General features: G+C 67.8%; 3 protein-coding genes across 3 annotated transcripts; 2 read left to right on the forward strand and 1 right to left on the reverse strand.

Moving 5' to 3' along the window:
• The first annotated feature begins 394 nt into the window (after positions 1 to 394).
• Positions 395 to 4,778, forward strand: RPS6KB2 (ribosomal protein S6 kinase B2). Its single transcript, XM_027698633.1, is given in 16 exon segments — positions 395 to 523; positions 1,340 to 1,374; positions 1,462 to 1,582; positions 1,671 to 1,739; positions 1,817 to 1,964; positions 2,489 to 2,546; positions 2,633 to 2,733; positions 2,810 to 2,900; positions 2,987 to 3,077; positions 3,381 to 3,488; positions 3,608 to 3,670; positions 3,749 to 3,805; positions 3,807 to 3,827; positions 3,902 to 4,009; positions 4,084 to 4,196; positions 4,595 to 4,778. Coding segments are annotated over 16 exon segments (1,425 nt in total). The 5' UTR covers positions 395 to 451; the 3' UTR covers positions 4,764 to 4,778.
• A 3,145-nt stretch (positions 4,779 to 7,923) lies between these two features.
• CORO1B (coronin 1B) lies at positions 7,924 to 13,600 on the reverse strand. Its single transcript, XM_027698662.1, has 11 exons — positions 13,543 to 13,600; positions 12,336 to 12,538; positions 12,130 to 12,252; positions 11,921 to 12,050; positions 11,661 to 11,842; positions 10,752 to 10,871; positions 10,571 to 10,675; positions 10,355 to 10,500; positions 10,209 to 10,266; positions 9,082 to 9,387; positions 7,924 to 8,495 (listed from the first exon to the last, which is right to left on the reverse strand). The coding sequence occupies exons 2-11, from the start codon at positions 12,534 to 12,536 to the stop codon at positions 8,373 to 8,375; spliced, it is 1,494 nt and encodes a 497-aa protein (XP_027554463.1). The 5' UTR covers positions 12,537 to 12,538; positions 13,543 to 13,600; the 3' UTR covers positions 7,924 to 8,372.
• Positions 13,601 to 14,812: 1,212 nt separating this feature from the next.
• Positions 14,813 to 18,342, forward strand: LOC113975040 (calcium-binding protein 2-like). The gene is made up of 6 exons (XM_027698672.1): positions 14,813 to 15,058; positions 16,210 to 16,240; positions 16,696 to 16,839; positions 16,922 to 17,031; positions 18,073 to 18,220; positions 18,298 to 18,342. Exons 1-6 carry the CDS (start codon positions 14,813 to 14,815, stop codon positions 18,324 to 18,326), a joined length of 708 nt encoding a protein of 235 aa, XP_027554473.1. The 3' UTR covers positions 18,327 to 18,342.
• Positions 18,343 to 18,874: the final 532 nt, after the last annotated feature.

Here is an 18,874-nt window from a genome sequence, read left to right on the forward strand (position 1 = left end):
TCGAGAGACCCTACAATAACACTCAGCCCCCACGGCCCCCACAACCCTACAATAACACCAGAGACCCTACAATAACACCCAGCCCTCACAGCCCCCACGACCCTACAACACCACCAGTGCCCCCCAGGCCCACTCGTGGCGGGGAGGGGGGGGGCCGGGAGGGGCTTCCCCCATCCCTTCCTAACCCCCTCCTCTGACGTCACGGCGGCCCCGCTGACGTCACGGCGGCGCAGCGCGGGCGGGGCCGGGGCGACCCCCAGTAAAGGCTGTGAGCGGCTCTGTCCTTGTCCTTGTCCCTGCGCCACCCCCGGGGACCCGCCGTCCCCGTGCCCCCCCCTTACCGGGGACACCGGGGCACGCCCCGGTGACGCGGCGGGGCGTGTCCGTGGGGGCGGGTCCGTGGGGCGGGTCCGTGGGGGCGGGTCCCCGGGGGTCCCCGCGCGGCGCCGTCATGGCGGGGGTGTTCGACATCGACCTGGAGACCGAGGAGGGCAGCGACGGGGACGAGCCCGAGCTGGGCGCCGTGAGCCCACCCCGGGGCGCGGGGGGGGGGGAGGATGCGGGGGGGACACACCAGGATCGGGACCCCCAGCGCCGGCGGGGGCGGGGGGCGGCGCCGCGGGGACGCGGGGCACCGGGATCGGGACGGGGCGCGGAGCGGGGACGCGGCGGGGGCAGCGGGAGCGCGGGCACCGGGACACGCGGGGCGCACTCGGAGCCCGGCGGGGCGGGCGGGGGGGCTGCGGGACGGCGGCGGCGACAGCGACAGGGACGGGGGTCCCGCCGGTGGCGGGGCAGGGGCTGTCGCCGCGCTGTCCCTGCGGCACCGGGGGCAGCCGCGGGTCCCGGCCGGGCAGCGGGCGGCTCCCGCTGGGCAGGGCCCGGCCTCGGCCCCAAAACATCCGGCAGGGCCGGCTCGGCGCTGCCTCGCCCCGCGCTGCCCGTGTCCTGCCCGTGTCGCGCCTGCTATGGGTCCCCTTCCTGTCCTGGGTCCTCAGCCTGCCATGTGGCCCCTCCCTGCCGTGGGTCCCCTCCCTGCTGTTGTGGGTCCCCTCCCTGCCATGTGTCCCCTCCCTGCTGTCCTGGGTTCCCTCCCTGCCGTGTGTCCCCTCCCTGCCATGTGTCCCCTCCCTGCTGCCATGTGTCCCCTCCCTGCTGCCGTGGGTCCCCTGCCTGCTGCCGTGGGTTCTTTACCTGCCTGCCATCCCACCCTGTGTCCCCTGCCTGCCATGGCTCTGCTGCCTCCCTGCCATCCCACTGTGTGTCCCCTCCCTGCCGCTACCCCCCTGCCCACCGTGCCCCCCCGTGCCCTCCGCTGACTGTGGGTCCCCTCCCACAGGAGATGGAGCTGGAGCCCCGGGGGAACGGCCTGGAGTAAGTTGGGGGGGCAGGCAGGGGAGGGGGAGGACAGGCAGGGGACAGGCAGGGGGTCCGTCCCTGCTCACCCCCTCTCCCCCCCAGGCCGGTGGGACACTATGAAGAGATCGAGATCTCAGAGAGCAGCGTCAACAACGGCCCCGAGCACATCGGCCCCCACTGCTTCGAGCTGCTCCGAGTCCTGGGCAAGGGTGGCTACGGCAAGGTGGGGGCACAGTGGGCCGGGGGGGGTCCTGGCAGGGGCTCCAGTGCTGCTCCACAGCGTCCCCAACCTTCCCTTCCCGCCGTTCCAGGTGTTCCAGGTCCGCAAAGTCCAGGGCACCAACACGGGGAAGATCTTTGCCATGAAGGTCCTGAAGAAGGTAGTGCTACCCCTGCCCCCCCCCCCTCCCAACCCCCCCTGGGGACCCCCCAAACTCCACACCCACCCCCTCCCCAGGCCAAGATCGCCTGCAACGCCAAGGACACGGCGCACACCCGGGCAGAGAGGAACATCCTGGAGGCCGTCAAGCACCCCTTCATCGTCGACCTCATCTACGCCTTCCAGACGGGCGGCAAGCTCTACCTCATCCTGGAGTGCCTCAGCGGTGAGGGGAGGGGGGACGGGGGGATGGGGGGCTCGGGGATTCCAGGCATGGCTTAGGGGGGTCTCAGGGATGGTTCCCAGGGTCACAGTGGTGGCTCAGATAGTCCCAGGGCTGGCTCAGGGGATCCAGGGGTGGCTCACGGTGTTCCAGGGGTGGCTCAAGGGGGTCCAGAGGTGGTCAGAGGGGTCCCAGGGGATTGCTCGGGGAGGTCCAGGTGTTGCTCAGGGACTCCCCAGGATGGCTCATGGGATCCCAGAGGTGGCTAAAGGGGTCCAAGGGATGGCTCAGGGGTCCCAGGGATTGTTCGGAGGGTCTCAAGGATGGCCTTGAAGGTCCCAGGTATTCCTCAGGGGGTCCCGGGGATGGCTAAAGGGTTTCCTGGGGTGGCTCAGGGGGTCTCAGGGGTGGCTAAAGGGTTTCCAGGGATGGCTCAGGGGGTCCCAGGGATGGCTAAAGGGTTTCCAGGGATGGCTTGGGGGGTCCCAGGGGTGGCTCAGGGAGTCCAACTCGGGCTCTCTTTGCAGGTGGAGAGCTCTTCATGCAGCTGGAGCGGGAGGGAATCTTCCTGGAGGACACGGCCTGGTAGGGACGGGGGGGTGGTAGTGGTGGGCATGGAGAGGGGAGTGGGCACCCCAACACCGCTCTCAGCCCCCTCCATCCCGCCCCAGTTTCTACCTGAGCGAGATCACGCTGGCTCTGGGCCACCTGCACTCCCACGGGATCATCTACCGGGATCTCAAGCCAGAGAACATCATGCTCAACAGCCAAGGTGGGCTTGGGGGTGGGTCTAGGGGGCTTGGGTTGTTCTCCTGGGATGGTGCTGACCCCCCCCCCATCTCCCTCAGGGCACATCAAGCTCACGGATTTTGGGCTGTGCAAGGAGTCGATCCACGATGGAGCCGTCACCCACACCTTCTGCGGCACCATCGAGTACATGTGAGGGGGATGCAGCACTTGGGGGGCGTGGGGGGGGTGTCTGCCGTGGCCCCCCATGCGCTCAGGGACCCCTCTGCTCCTGCCAGGGCCCCCGAGATCCTGGTGAGGAGCGGGCACAACCGGGCGGTGGATTGGTGGAGCCTAGGAGCCCTGATGTACGACATGCTCACCGGATCGGCAAGTCCCGCTCCTGCTCCTTCCTCCCTGGGGGCCTGGGGGGGGGACTGAGAGGTGGAGGGGGGGCTCCTGAAGGTGGGTGGGGGTCCTGGAGATGGGTCCCTGCCAGGAGGAGCCAGGGCCCCCTGATACTCACAGGATGAGCAGGTCCCACTCCTGCTCCTTCCTCCCTGGGGGTCATTAGGTGGGGGGTCCCGGAGGTGGCTTGGGGGGTCCTGGGGGTGGGTGGGGGGTCCTCACCTGGGTGACCCCGAGCCTTCCTCACCCCCCTGGCTTTCCCTCACCACGTGGTGCCTCTCTCAGCCCCCGTTCACCGCCGAGAACCGCAAGAAGACCATCGACAAGATCCTCAAGGGCAAACTGGTGCTGCCGCCCTACCTGACCCCCGACGCCCGCGACCTCCTCAAGAAGGTGGCCCCCCCAAACTCCCCTCGCCTCCTCCCACCCTTTATTTAAGCAGATTCTACCAAAACACCTCCCCCATTCCCCTCTCCATCCCTATTTCTCTTCCATCCCTATTTCTCTTCCAGTTCCTCAAGCGAAACCCCAGCCAGCGGGTGGGGGGGGGCCCGGGGGATGCGGCCGATGTGCAGGTACAGGGGGGGGGGGGGGGGCGGGTAGGAGTCGGGTGGGACCCCCCCCGTCCTGCCTGACACCCCCCAATCCCACAGAAACAACCCTTCTTCCGCCACATCAACTGGGAGGACCTGCTGGCGCGCAGGCTGGACCCCCCCCTTCAAACCCTGCCTGGTACGGAGAGTGGGCAGAGGGGGGCAGGGAGTGTTTTAAGGGGTCCCATGGGAGCACCCACCGTGTCCCCACAGCAGTCAGAGGAGGACGTGAGCCAGTTCGACACACGCTTCACCCGCCAGACCCCCGTCGACAGCCCTGACGACGCTGCCATCAGTGAAAGTGCCAACCAGGCCTTCCTGGTAGGAGGGGCATGGCCTGGGGGGGGCACCCCCAGCACCCCCAAACCCCCCGCTGACACCCCTAAAACCCGCAGGGCTTCACCTACGTGGCCCCCTCGGTGCTGGAGAGCATCAAGGAGGGGTTCTCCTTCCAGCCCAAGGTGCGCTCGCCCCGACGCCTCAACAGCAGCCCCCGCACCCCCGTCAGGTACGGGGGGGGGCAGGGAGGGCTCGGGGGGAGAATGGGGGGGTTGGGGGGGTCTGGGGATGGGGGCATCAGGGTGGGCACCCAGGAGCGGACAGGAGGCAGTGCTGGGTCTGCAGTGGGGGGGTGCATAGAGGTTGGGGGGGGCTCTGCATCCCCATCAGGTACCTGCCCCATCCTGGGGGTACGAGGGGGGACTGGGGAGGTGGTGGGGTGGGGCTTTGGGGTGTTTTGGGGTGGGGGCATCAGTGTGGGCACCGAGGGGGAAAGAGAGTGGGTGGGGGTCCAGTGGAAAGGTTCGTGGAGTATGAGGGGAGCTGGGTGCCCTCAGGGCTGGGGAGGGGCACTGGCTGTCCCCCCGCTGGGTGCCCCTCTCAGCACCCGCCGTGTCCCCCCCCCAGCCCTGTGAAGTTCTCCCCGTTCGAGGCATTCAAGCCAGTGGCCCTGGGGGACCCCATGGAGCTGGGACCCCCTCAGGCCCCCCCACCTGAGGGCACGGCCCCCCTGCCCATCAAGCCCTCTGGGGGGGCCAAGAAGCAGAAAGGGGGCCGGGGCCGGGTGCCCAGGTAGGGGTGGGGGGGTGGGGTGGGGTGGGGCAGGGGGGGGCCCGGTGCCCCCCACGGGGTGGGGGGGACCCCACGGTGCTGCTGTTGCTCTGGGGGGTTCACCCCCTCATCCAGCACAGCCCCCCGCCTGCCGGGCTGGGGGGCACACGGGGCCCACCCAGGGGTGTGGCCCTTGGGGCGTGGCCTTTTGGGGTGCGGCCCCTGGGGGCGTGGCCCCGCTGCTGGACGTGTGCCAATTAAAGGACTTGCCGAGGCCATGGTGGTCCCTGTGCTGGCCATGGGGGGCCTGGGGGGGCCCATGGCGGGGGGGTGGTGGTGGGAGGGTTGCCCTGCCAAGGTGGGACCCAGGCTGCACCCCCTGTGCGGTGCCACACCCCTTTTGTGCCACACCCCTTTTGTGCCACACCCATTTCCCAGGCTTACCCAGGCAGCCAAAACTGGGCGGAGCTGCTCTTTATTGGCCAGTGTCCAGGCCCGCGCAGCCAATCGGGAGCCTCTGCTGGGGGCAGAGGAGGGATCCCTCTGCTGGCAGGGCGGTGACATGGCGAGAGGTGACATCCCGGGGGGGGGTGACATTGCAGGACAGGGGTGTCAGAACGACGTGACATCATAGGGTGGAGACATCACAGGGCGGTGACATCGCAGGGTGGTGACATCGCAGGGCGGTGACATCACGCGTGAGGGATGTCGAGGTGACATCAGAGGGTACTGACATCGCAGGACGGGGAGTCTCAAGGACGTGATGTCGCAGGGTAGTGATGACACAGGGCTGTGGCGCCATCACAAGACGGTGACGTCACGGGGTGGTGCTGACTTGGCAGGGTGGCAAGATCACAGGGCAGTGGCATCACAGGGCGGTGACATCTCACGGCAGTGACGACACGGGGCAGTGACATCACGGGGTGACGTCACAGGGTGACGTCACAAGGCGGTGACGTTTGGCCGCGCGTCCTCCCAGGCCGCCGTCCCCGAGAAGGGGCGCAGGTCACTGAGCAAGGCCTCGGCACTGCCCCCTGCCCCCTGCCCCCCGCTCGGGGGGCTCTCCCTGCCCTCCAGGGCCGAGGATGCCTCGGCCTCCTGCTCATCCTCCTCTTCATTTGCTGCCTCCCGCTCTTCCTCCTCCTCCTCCTCCTCCCGCTCCGGCCTCCTCTCCAGGCTCCATGGCATCAGCTCCTCGTCCTCGTCCCTCCCGGCCACCTCCGTGTCGGTGTCCCCGGGTGCCTCGGCGGGGTCCCCCCGCAGCCGCTGCCACCGTCCCCGCAGCAGGGCCAGGGCCCGGCGGCCCAGCGGCCAAGGGTGGTACTGGCCGGCCGAGAGGCGGCACAGGTGGTGCCAGGCCAGCGCCAGGCACAGCGCCAGGCACAGCAGGACCCCCACCAGGGCACCCACCGCCCGGTCGCTGCGGGCCCCCGCGGGGTCCCCGGCGGCTGCCGGCCCCACCAGCGCCAGCAGCAGCAGGTGCCACTGCGGGCCAGCCTGAGGGCAAGGGCAGGGGTCACCTCCGTGTGCCCGGCATGAGGCCCAAGCCTTCCCGGAGCTGGGAAGAGCCTGGGGGCAAAGGGCAGCAGGGACAGGAGGCAGGGGACAAGGGACAGGGAGGGGGGAGGTGACCCCCGCGGCGGGGACGGGAAGCTGTGGGCGGCGGGTGCTGTGGCACCTGCAGGTGCTGGGGCAGAGGAGCCGGGTCCTGCCGCCCCACATGGCTGCACAGCTTTTCCCCCGCACCTCTCACCCTTTCCCATAGTGCTGCAGCCCCATAGAGCCTCCCCCCCAAAGCTCTAGGGTCCCCCCCCCAACCCCGCATTCCCCTGGAGACCCCAACCCCCAACCCCACCCTGACAACCTGAGCCAAAGCCACTGTGCTCCCCTGAAGCCCCCAACCTGCCCCCCAATCCCACCCTGCTCCCCTGACACACCCAACCTGCTCCCCAACCCCACCGTGCTCCCGTGAACCCCCCAACCTGCCCCTGAACCCCACTCTGCTCCCCTGACACACCCAACCTGCTCCCCAACCCCACTGATCTCCCTTGATCTCCCCATCCTGCCCCTCAACTACCCCATGCTCACTTAACTCCCCACCTGCCCCCCCGAACTCACCACAGTACCCTGACCCCCCCCAACACACCCCTCCAACCCCGCTGTGCTCCCCTGAACCCCCCAAACCTCCCTCCAACCCCTCCATGCTCCCCTTATCCCCCCCACCTGTACCCCAACCTCCATACTACCCTCAACACCCCAAACCTGCCCCCCAAACCCTGCATGCTCCCCTTCTCCCACCAGTATCCCAACACCCCCATACGGCCCTTATCCCCCCAAACCTGCTCCTCCAACCCCACCACATGCCTCCGATCCGCCCAGCCTGCTCCCCAACCTCACCGTGCTCCCCTGAAACCCCCAAACCTCCCTCAACCCCACTGTGTTCTCCCCAACCTGTCCCCCCCACCCCATCCTGCTCCTGAGCCCCCTCAAACCTCTCCCCAACCCCCAAAACCTGCCCCCCACCCTCCCAGCTCTAGCACCACCAGGCCCCGTGCCCCACACCCAACTATGGAAAGGGCGACCCACCCAGAGACCCCCCATTGCTGCCCCCTCCACCCCCCAAAATTGCAGGTACCCAAATTTGAATGAAACTCAGCCACCCCCACCCTGCCTCCACGTTTCACGGGGGAAACTGAGGCTGGAGAGGAATCCACCCTTCCCCCAGCTCAGCCTCAATTTGGGGGATCCCCCCCCCGAACCCTCCCGCGGGTCCCCAGCCCCCCCCACGTCCCTCCCTGCCCGTTTTTGGGGTGCTCACCATCAGTGGGTGCTGCCGGAGCGGGTCCCGACGCCGCGGGCGCGATGCCGAGATTGGGGGGGAGGGGGAGGCCCCCCCCAACTTCCTGCCCCCGCACAGCGGATGTTTCGGAGCGGGGGGAGGGGAGGTGCTGCACCCCCCCCAACCCCCTCCCTACCCAAAGTGCCCCCCGCTTCCTGCCCGAGGCGCTGAGCCCCCACCCGTGACCGCCGCGCCTTCCTGCGCCCCCGCCGGGTCACCTCCCACGGGTGGCACCTGCAGCCTTCAGGGCTCCCTGCCCTCCCCCCCCCCCCGAAAGAGCCCCCGAACCCCACAGCCATCCCCCCAAACCCCCTGCCTCCCCAGCCCCCCCCACGGCCCCCGAAACTTTTCTTATAAATCCTTTATTTGGAGTGAAAATATAGTTTTTGACCCTGCACTGGAATGGAGGAGGGAACATGATAAGGAAGAAGAAGGGGGAGGCGGGGGGGGGAAAGCCCCCAAAATATAGGGGGGACGATATTTCACAGTTGTGGGGGTCGGATCATGCCCTGCCCCACAGGAAGAGGGGCAGGAGATCCCACGCAGGGACTGGGGGGTGCAGGGGGCAACGTTTGATCCCAGGAGCAACCCCCAGCCCGAGGACAGGGGGGTGGAAATGGTCCATGATTTGGGGAGGGGGGCAGCACCCAGTAAGGCAATGGGGGGGGGGAGCCCCCCAAGGGGAGAAGGACCCAGAGCGGGGTGGGAGGGGCACCCCAGGGGTGAGAGGGTGCGGGGTAGGGGGTCCCTGGGGTGCAGGCGTGGTCCCTGGGGTGGTGGTCCCTGAGGGGGTCCCTAGACGTGGCCGTTCTCGAGGCGGCTGAGCTGCTCCTCCAGGCGGTCGATGCGCTGGCCCTGCTCGGCCACCAGCGCCCGCAGCGCCGCCACCTCCTGCAGCACCTCCTCCAGCCGGCCCCCCTGAGGGAGAACACCCCCCCCGTGAGCCACGCCCACACGGGACACGCCCAACAGAGCTCCACCCAGTGCCACACCCACCACACTGAGCCCAGCCTGTTGGCCCAGCCTCGTCACATCCAAACCACACCCCACCAATCCCCCACTAGACCCCCATTGCCCCCCCCATTGCCCCCAAATTTAGACACACCCACTGTGACCACGCCCATTGCACCAAATGGCCACACCCACCAGCAATTGCCCCGCCCACCTGCCCCCACCCAGCTGCTGCCACGCCCACTCTGGAGATCCCACCCACACCACAGCTCCACCCAGAGACCACACCAGTCCACAGCCACACCCACAAAGACCACACCCACGACACCCACCCCACACAGGCCACACCCACTCCATAGCCACACCCACAATGACCCCACCCATTCCAAGGTCCCACCCACAGAGACCCCACCCACTCCATAGCCCCACCTACAGAAACCACGCCCATCCCATGCCCCGCCCACCACATTCCCCACCCAGCCCCTGGCCCATCCAAGAGAGACCGCACCCATGTAGACCCCACCCACCCCGACCTTGCCCGCTCCTCCCTCACCGTGGTGGTGCCGGTTCCCAGCGTTCCCAGCGTTCCCAGTGCCGGGGGCGCGCTAAGCCGGGCGGGCGCGGGGGCGGCGGGGGCCGTGGGGGTCGGCGTGGTAGCCCCAGCGGTGGCAGTGGCGTGGCCGTCGTGCAGCAGCGTCCGCCGGCTCACCTTGAGGTCCCGCTGCTTGGGGGGCACGTAGGCCTGGCGCAGGGACACCAGCACCGGCCCCGCCGTGCGCCCCGCCACCCACTCCTCCGCCTCCATGGCCGCCTCCGGGCCCGCCGTGTCCGGGTACAGGTCGTCCTGGAACAGGTCCGACTGCCCCCCGCCCACGGTCAGTGCGGGGGGACACTCGGGGGGGAGCCCCGGAGAGGCGCCACGGGGAACCCACACGTGCCTTCAGTGTGGGCCCCCCCACTCCCAGGCACTGTGTTATACCCAGGGACCTCACACACACCCCATGGGGACCCCCAGGCAGACTCACTGGGGACACCCACACTGGCCCCATGTCCCCCAGTCAGGTACCCCACACACAGACCCCAGGAGGACCTTCACCCAGGGACCCCACACACAGACCACATAAGGATCCTCACCCAGGGAACCCCCACACAGACCCCAGGAGGACCCTCACCCAGGGACCCCACACACAGACCCCATGGGGACCTGCAAACAGACCCCAGGGGGACCCTCACCCAGGGAACCCACACATAGACCACGTGGGGACCCTCACCCAGGGACCCCACACACAGACCCCATGGGGACCCCCACACCCAGGCACCATCTTTTGTCCAAGGACTCCACAAACCCCCACAGGGACCCCCACCCAGGCACCATGTTTCACCCAGGGACCCCACAAACAGACTGCGTGGGAATCCCCACACAGCCCCCATGTCCTGCCCAGGGACCCCACACAGCCCCTATGGGGACCCCACCCAGACACCATGTCCTGCCCAGGGATCCACCACGAACCCCATGGGGACCCACACCCAGTTACCAGGGACAACACAAACCCCATGGGGACCCCCATCCAATCCCCCTTTCCTGCCCAGGGACCCCACACAACCCCCATGGGGTCCCCCCCACCAGGGACCACCACCCACCCACCTCCCCCTGCCCAGAGCCCCCCCATCCCCACGGACCTTCCTTGGCACCGTCATGATGATGGGCTCACACTTGCGCTCGTGCAGCTTGTAGAACCTGCCGGGGGGGGCACGGGGGGTCTCAGGGGAGCCTGGGGGCACCGGGGGGGGTCCCTCGCCTCGTCCCCCACGTCCCCCACGCCCACCTGGCGATCTCGCACTTGCTGACATCCAGCCCACGCTTGGGCATCCAGCCCATTCCCCGCTGGGGCTCCTTGCTGGTGAAGGTGTTGAGGAAGTGGATGTAGGGGGGCTCCTCCGTGATCTCGAAGTACCGGATGCTCGAATCCCCCTGGGGACACACCGTTAGGGGGGTCCCCAGGTTCCAGGGGGGCCCCCAGCAGGGCAGGGGGTCACGGTACCTTGCCGCACACATAGACCACGTTGGTGTCGGGATCGTAGAAGGGCAGCAGAGCCCCGTTGCTGGAGTCCAGCTCCTGCAGCCCCATGGGCTCCTCCAGGTTCTCCTGGGGCGGGGCAGGGGGTGTGAGGCACGTGGGGACCCCCACAGCGGTCCCGTGGGACCCCCGGGGTGCCGCTCACCATGTCCCACAGCGCCAGCTGCCGCTCGCTCATGCGGCTGAAGCCGGTGGTGAAGATCTTGCCATCGGCCAGGAAGATGGCGCGCATGGGACGCGCCCCCTCGTGCGCCCGCTCCTTCTCCTGGGGGACAACGGGGCGCTCAGCGGGGCCACGGCACCACGGCCAGGGCAGGGAGAGGGGGACAAGGGTGCTGAGGGACGGAGGACAGCAGGGGACAGCAGGGGACAGGGTGTGTCCCACGGGACATTGGGGAGCAGCAAGGGACAAAGGCAGGGAACACAGGACAGCAAGGAGCACAGGGGGACAAGGACAGGGGACAGGAGCACCCGAGGGACACAGAACAGTGGGGAACAGCAGGGGACAAGGGCAGGGAGCTGGGGATGGGGGAAACCATGGGACAGGGAACAATGGGGAACAGCAGGGGACAAGGGCAGGGAGCTGGGGATAGCAAGGAACATGAGGGCACAAGGGCAGGGAGCAGGGCACAGGGTCACCCAAGGGATAGGGGACAGTGGGGAGCAGCAGAGGACAAGGGCAGGGAGCAGCAGGGAACAAAGGCAAGGCCCAGGGAACAAGAGGGAGCACCAGGAGACAAGGACAGGGAGCAGCAGGGAAAAGTTAGGAAGCAGGGGGCAGTAGCACCCAAAGGACTCGGGACAGTGAGAAGCAGCAAGGGACAGGTGCCCCAAAGGGACAGTGGGGAACCAGGAGACAAGGACACTCAAGAGACACAGGACAAAGGGGAGCACCATGGGACAAGGATAAGGTACAGGGGCACCCAAGGGACAACAGGGCACACCAGAGGACATGAGCAGCGGGCAGGGGACTGTCCCCCAAGAACCAGTGCAGGACGGTGCCCCGGTGACACGGGCAGGGTGACGGTGCCCCGGGGGGGGCGGGGACACTCACGGCCACCACGGTGCCGCGGCGGGGGTCGATGACACGGACGCTCTTGTCCTTGCAGGCGGTGCAGAAGCGGGAGCCATCGCGGCTCCAGCTGACGCTGTAGATGAGGTCGGGGTGCAGCCCCTCCAGCCGGTACAGCTCCTCCGCCGTGCCCACGTTCCAGATCAGCACCACGTTGTCACAGCCTGGGGGGTACCACGGGGGTTGCCCGGGCCGCGTGACCCCCCCCCGCGCCCCGCGGCCCCGCAGTGGCCCCCCCGTACCTGCGCTGAGCAGCACGTTGCGGGCCGTGGGGTGCCAGGTGACGATGCCAACGCGCTTGGAGTGGCCCTCCAGGACCACCACTGGCTCCGTCAGCGGCTGGCTCAGCCCGTTCTCCGGGATCTGCCACACCTGAGGGGACGTGGGGCACACTGAGCAAAGCAGGGGTGGGGACGGGGACGCCCCCCGGGTGCCCTCAGCACCCCCTCACCATGACGGTGCAGTCCTCGGAGCCGCTGGCGATGACGTGGTCGTTGTGGGGACACCAGTCGATGTCGAGGACGGGGCCCGTGTGGCCGCACACGGTGGGGTATGACTTGTCGATGCGGCCGGTCTGGGGGCAAAGGGACATCGAGGGGTGTCACCCGCCAGCACAGACCACCCCTCAGTTCCCCAGTGGCACCTCCCCGGCGTCACCTTGTGCAGGGGGAGGACGAGGAAGGCGCCGCCGCCGCTGGCCTCCACGATGATGGCAACAAAGGAGGGGTTGACGGCGCAGAAGGTGCTGTCCCAGGTGACACGGGACACGCGGATGTCATCGTAGCACTGCTCCGTCTTCACCGGCTGCCCGAACACGTGCCGGAATTTGCTCTGCCGCACCACCTTCCGGAACGACATGGCTGGGGAGGCACCCCCGCAGTCACGTTTGGGCACGTGGGGACGCCCCAAAACAAGGGGGCAGGGCCACCGGGGAAGTGGCACCTGCTCCAGGCTTGTCACTGTCCTCTGCCCTGGGTAAAGGGCGGCTCAGCCGCTCCCAGAACCGGGAATCGGGACACACACCCCACACACCCACCTCCCTGCCCGGCCCCCTGGGGGAGGGCTCAGGGGGAACCCCTGGAATGGGGGCTCTGAGGGGGACAGGGAATGTCCCACCTGGGATGGGGACAGGCATAGGGACAAAGATGTCCCCCTGGGTAGAGGGGTGGGGGCAGAAAGGGGGACAGGGACAGCCCAGTGGGTCAGGTGACAGGGATGGGATGGGGACAGGGATGGGATGGGGACAGGGACGAGATGGGGACAGGGGTGGTCCTGGCTGGCTATACAGGGACATATAGGGTGGCCCTGTGGGATAAGGAGTCAGGGACGGAGTCAGAGATAGGGACAGGGACAAGAAGAGGGCAGGGATGGTGACAGGGGTGGCCTTGTTGGGTGTGGGAACAGTGATGGGGACATGGATAGGGATGGGGGAGTGGTCAGGAATGAGGATGGTGGTGGCCTCGTTTGGTATGGGGACAGTGATGGGGGACACAGATGGGGACAGGGACAAGGACGGGGATACAGAAGGTCAGGAATGGGCTGGTGGTGGCCCTGCTCGGTACGGGGACAGGAATGGGGACAGGGCAGAGATAGAGACACGGACAGGGATGGGAACAGGGACAAGGATGGGAACAGGGACAAGGATGGGGACAGGGACGGGGTCGGGGTGGCCCCGCTGGGCGTGGGCACAGGGATGGGTTCAGGGGCAAGGATGGGGACCGGGATGGGGACAGGGATAGGGACGGGGACAAGGATGGGAACAGGGACGGGGGGCGGCCCCGCCGGGAACGGGGACAGGGACGGGGCTGCCCCCCCCTCGGGAAGGCGGACGGGGGGCACCGCGGGGGTCAGTGCCCGCACTCACCGGCGGGTCGGTGCCCGGGGGGTGCCCGGGGGGTGCCCGGGGGTGCCCGGTGCCGGTGCCGGGGTCGGGGGCGGCAGCGGCGGCGGCGGCGGCGGGGCAGGAAGTGAGCGGGGCCGCCCCGCGCCTGCGCACTGGGACGGGGGGGGGACGGGACGGGGGGCACCGGGACCCTGCGGAGCCACCGGGCTGGGGGGCACCCTCGGCAGGGACAGCTCTGTGCGGGTCACCCGTGCGACTGGGTCACCCCACGGACACAGTCACCCCATGGACAGGATTACCTGTGGGACACGGTCACCCCACGGACAGGGTGACCCCATGGACAGGGTGACCCGTGGGACACGGTCACCCCATGGACACGGTCACTCCATGGGACAGGGTCACCCGTGGGACAGGGTCACCCCATGGACAGGGTCACCCCAGGGACACGGTCACCTGTGCGACAGTCACTCCACGGACAGGGTCACCCCATGGGACAGGGTCACTCCATGGGACAGGATCACCCCATGGACAGGGTCACCCCATGGACAGGGTCACTCGTGGGACAGGGTCACCCCATGGACAGGATCACCCGTGGGACAGGATCACCTGTGGGACAGAGCCACCCCCTGGACAGTATCATCCCATGGGACAGAGTCACCTGTGGGACAGGGTCACCCCATGGGACAGGGACCCCCTACACAGGGTCACCCATAGGGTACATTCCACGTGGGCAAGGTTACCTGTGGGACAGGGTCACCCTGTGGGCAGGGTCACCCATGGGGGACGGTCCCCATGGACAGCGCCAGTGGGTGGCACAGGGGTGACAGTGGGGGGGTGGCACAGGGTGGTAAATAATGTAGGACCTACCTTAGGGGTGGGGAGAGCTCAGGGAGAGGCGCCAGGTGAGGGGACATGGGTGGTGTGACCTTGGGGTGTCACCACTGGGGGTGTGGGTTGGTCTGGGGACACTGCGGTGGCCTTGGGGGGTCACCACTGGACTCCCCACGCAAGGTCCTCGGTGGGTGGCCCCAGGAGGTGTGTGGGGACCCCTCTGGTGGCCGCGGCGCGGTGGCCATGTGGCCCTGCCCCGGGCCGGTGGTGGCCGTGGCTGTTTCCTGCCGTTAATCACCGCTAATTGGCTTTGCCCTGCCGGGCCCGGGAGCCCACGGGGGAGGGGGGGAAAGAGGTGGGGGTCACGGGGGGGGGGGCGTGTAAGAGGATTTCCCGGCTCCTTCCTCCGGCTCGGCCATCCCGGGGTCCTGCTCCCTGCTGCCCACCCGGCCCCGGCCACATGCCACGCACCCGCGGGGACAAGGGGACCCCCAAGGACACGGAGCCCCCACAGAAGGGAAAAGGGGGGGGCGAGGCGGGGGAGAAACCCCCCAAAGCCCCCGAGGAGCCCCACGCCCACAAGAATTCCGGCTCCGAGTCCCGGCACGGCGGCCACGGGCAGAAGAGCGGGAAGAAGGGCTCCGGGGATCCCCACGCCGCGGCCACCAAGACCTACTCCCCCTTCCTCAACACCGTCTTCGGCAAGGTGGGGACAGCGGGGGGGGCCACGGGACAGAGGGGACACGGGGACACGGGAGTGAGGGTGGGGATGGAGGGACCCTGGGGAAGGAGGGGATGTGGGGACGGGGGGGATGGGACAGGGACAGTCCAGGAGCCTGTGGATGGAAGGGACATGGGGACAGTGGGGACGGGGACATGGGAACAGTAGGGATGGGGACAGGGACAGTCCAGGACCCTGTGGGTGGAGGGGACATGCGACACTGGGGACATGGTCAGGGACACTCTGGGACCCTGCAGATGGAGGGGGGACAGAGACTTTGGGGACAGTGGGGATGGGGACAAGAACAGTTCAGGACACGGGAAGGAGGGGGGGACAGGGACATCAGGGACATAGTAAGGGACACTCTGGGGCACTGGTGATGGAGGGGACATGGGGATAGTGGGGGCAGTGGGGATGGGAACATGGGGACAGTGGGGATGGGGACAGGGGCAGTCCAGGACCCTGTAGACAGAGGGGGCAGGGGGGGCATTGGGGATGGGGTTGGGAACTGTGGAATGGGGATAGTGGAGATGTTCCAGGACCCTGGGGATGGAAAGGACATGGGGACTGTGGGGATGGGATTGGAGGACACTCCAGGACCCTGTGGATGGAGACATGGGGACAGTGGGAATGGGGACAGGGACCCTCCAAAACCCTGAGGATAGAGGGGACATGGAGCACGGGGGACAAGCTCAGGGACACTCTGGATTCCTGGGGAGAGAGGGGGCATGGGGGCACTAGGAATGGCTTTGGGGACCCCCCAGGGCCAGGGGGACAGAGAGGACACCTCAGGGGGACACCCTGGGCAGGGCCAGCCAAGCTCTAGGGGGACACATCCTGCCCTCCCACCTCCAGAGTGCAAAGCCCCCTCAGCAGCACCCACATCCCATCCGGATCCTGGGGGTCCCGGGGTGAGCCAGCCTGGGGTGGGTGACAGGAGAGGGGACACGGGACCAGGAGAGGGCGGGCAGGGGGAGCAGGCACGGGGCAGGGCGGGGCTTTGCCTCCAATCCCGCTAATCCTCCGCCAGAGTTAATTTTGGCCCGTGCTTAACAAAGGTGACACGGCGGTTTGGGGGCGGGGGGGTCACAGAGCCGGGTCTCATTGTGCTGTCACCCCCCCTGTGTCCCATCCAGGAGCGGGAGCTGTCGCCGGAGGAGCTGGATGGTGAGCAGGGGGGACAGGGCGGGGACGGAGGCTCAGGGAGATGGGAGGGGCATGGCCTCAGGGAAGGGTCTGCCACGGGGACACGACCGGAGAGGGACCTGCCATGGGGACATGGGGACACAGAACATGGAGGGCTCTTCCATGGGGACACAGGCCACGGGGACATGAGCCACAGAGGGCTGTGCCATGGGGGACTCTGCCATGGGGACACTGCCACGGGGACAGTGCCATGAGGACATGGCCATGGGGGCCTTTGCCATGGGACACAGCCACGGGGACACGGCTGTGGAGGGATCTCTCAAGGGGGACGTGGCCACGGAGGGCTCTGCCACGGGGGGACACTGGCACAGGACCACGTGCCATGGCACCACAGCTGAGAACTGACCTGCTCCAGGGCACTGCGGTGCCTGGGTGACCGCCTGCACCTGACGGTGTCCGTGTGTCCGTGTGTCCAGAGCTGCTGGACGCCTTCAAGGAGTTCGACACGGACCAGGACGGGTACATCAGCTACAAGGACCTGGGCGAGTGCATGCGCACGCTGGGGTACATGCCCACCGAGATGGAGCTCATCGAGATCTCCCAGCACATCAAGATGAGGAGTGAGCGGGGGCCTGGGGGGGCGGGGGGGGGGCGGGGGGGGGGGGGACAGGGGGAGCTGAGGGTGTCCCCTTGCCACCGCAGTGGGCGGGCGCGTGGACTTCGAGGACTTTGTGCAGATGATGGGGCCGAAGCTGCGGGAGGAGACGGCGCACATGGTGGGCGTGAGGGAGCTCAAGATCGCCTTCCGCGAGGTACGGGGGGACCATGGGCGTGAGGGGACCGTGGCCATTGCCACAGGGACCCTGGTCACAGGGGGACCACAGGCATGGTGGGAACAGTGATCCCAGAAAGACCATGCTGGGGAGACGATGATGATGGGGACATGGAGGGGGCAGGGATCATGGGAGGACCGTGGGGAGACCTTGACCACAGGGTGACAGTGAACATGGGAAGGACCACAGGCATGGGAGGGGACAGTGACCCTGGGGAGACCATGGTGGGGGCAGTGACTGCGGGGTGACCACAGGCATGGAGGGGACAGTGACCATGGGGAGATGGTGACCATGAGGGTAAAGAGGGGACAGTGACCATGGGGAGACCCTGACCACGGGCAGACAGTGACCACGGGCAGACAGTGACCACGGGAAAGACCACAGGATGGAGGGGACAGTGACACGGGAAGATCGTGGGGTGATGGTGACCACGGGGGGATGGTGACAATGGGGGTGACCAGTGACACGGAGGGGACACTTACCATGAGAAGATCACGGGGGGATGGTGGCCATGCAGGGATGGTGACCATGGGAGTGACCACAGGCAGGGAGGGGACAGAGATCATGGGGAGAGCATGACCATGGGGGGATAGTGACCAAGGGGTCACAGGCATGGAGGGGACAGTGACCACGGGGAGATCATGAGGTGATGGTGACAGCGAGGGGACAGTGACCATGGGGATGACCACAGGCATGGAAGGGACAGGGACCACAGGAAGACCACGTGGAGACCACAACCACAGAGGAATGGTGACCATGAGGGGTGACCAAAGACACGGAGGGGACAAGTGACCATGAGGCGACAGCGACCACAGGCAGGGAGGGAACAGTGACCATAGGGGTGACCACAAGCATGGGAGGGACAGTGAACACGGGAAGACCACGGTGGGGACAATGGCCATGGGGTGACCAAAGGCATGGGAGGGAACGACGGCCACGGGGGTGAGCCCAAGCACAGAGGGGATGGTGGCCCCGGGAGGCCGGGGGTGGCCGTGGCCGGAGGTGACCCCGAGCCTGCAGTTCGACATGAACGGGGACGGGGAGATCAGCACGGCTGAGATGCGCGAGGCCATCGCGGCCCTGCTCGGGGAGCAGCTCAAGGCGCAGGAGGTGGACGAGATCCTGCAGGACGTGGACCTCAACGGGGACGGGCACGTGGACTTTGATGGTGAGGGAACCCCCCCGCCCCTCCCACGGGGCTGAGGTGGGGTCCCCTCCCCTCACGCCCCCCTCCTTGCCCCGCAGAGTTCGTCATGATGTTGTCGTCCCGGTAACGGGGCCTCAGGGCAGGAGGAGACCCCCCCAGAGCCTCAGCAGCCGCTCCCTGCCCGACCTCTCTGCCACCGTTAGGGCTCAGAGCCAACAGCTGGATTGGAGCAGCCGGGAACGGGGTGGATGTGAGACCCCCGGCCACAAGAGCCCCCCAGGGGCGGTGGCAGGGCTAGGGGGGGCCCAATAAACCCCCAGATCAGAGCTGGAGGAATGTGTCTGGTGGTCATGGGGTGGGATGTGGGGCGGGATGAGGGGTGGGATATGGGGTCACTGTCCCCTTGGCCACCCCGAGCCACCCCCGGGGGCAGGGGGCAGTGCCTAGGGGACAGGGTGTCCCACAGGGGACACCGAGGGGTCCCATGGGGGGTCCCTCAGGGACAGGGGGTCCCATGAAGGTCCCACATGGTCCCAGTGGCTGCCCGGGGGTGTGGCAGGGGCGGGGCATCAGGGCCAACCTGTGCTCTCCCATTGGCTGGATCTGACCCAGCCACAACCAGCCAATCAGCATCTCCCGAACCAACTGGCCAATCAGCACTCACCAATCAGGGGA

The sequence above is a fragment of the Neopelma chrysocephalum genome, unplaced genomic scaffold (genome assembly GCF_003984885.1).
Source record: "Neopelma chrysocephalum unplaced genomic scaffold, ASM398488v2 Primary Assembly neopelma1_24, whole genome shotgun sequence".
Classification (NCBI taxonomy): domain Eukaryota; kingdom Metazoa; phylum Chordata; class Aves; order Passeriformes; family Pipridae; genus Neopelma; species Neopelma chrysocephalum.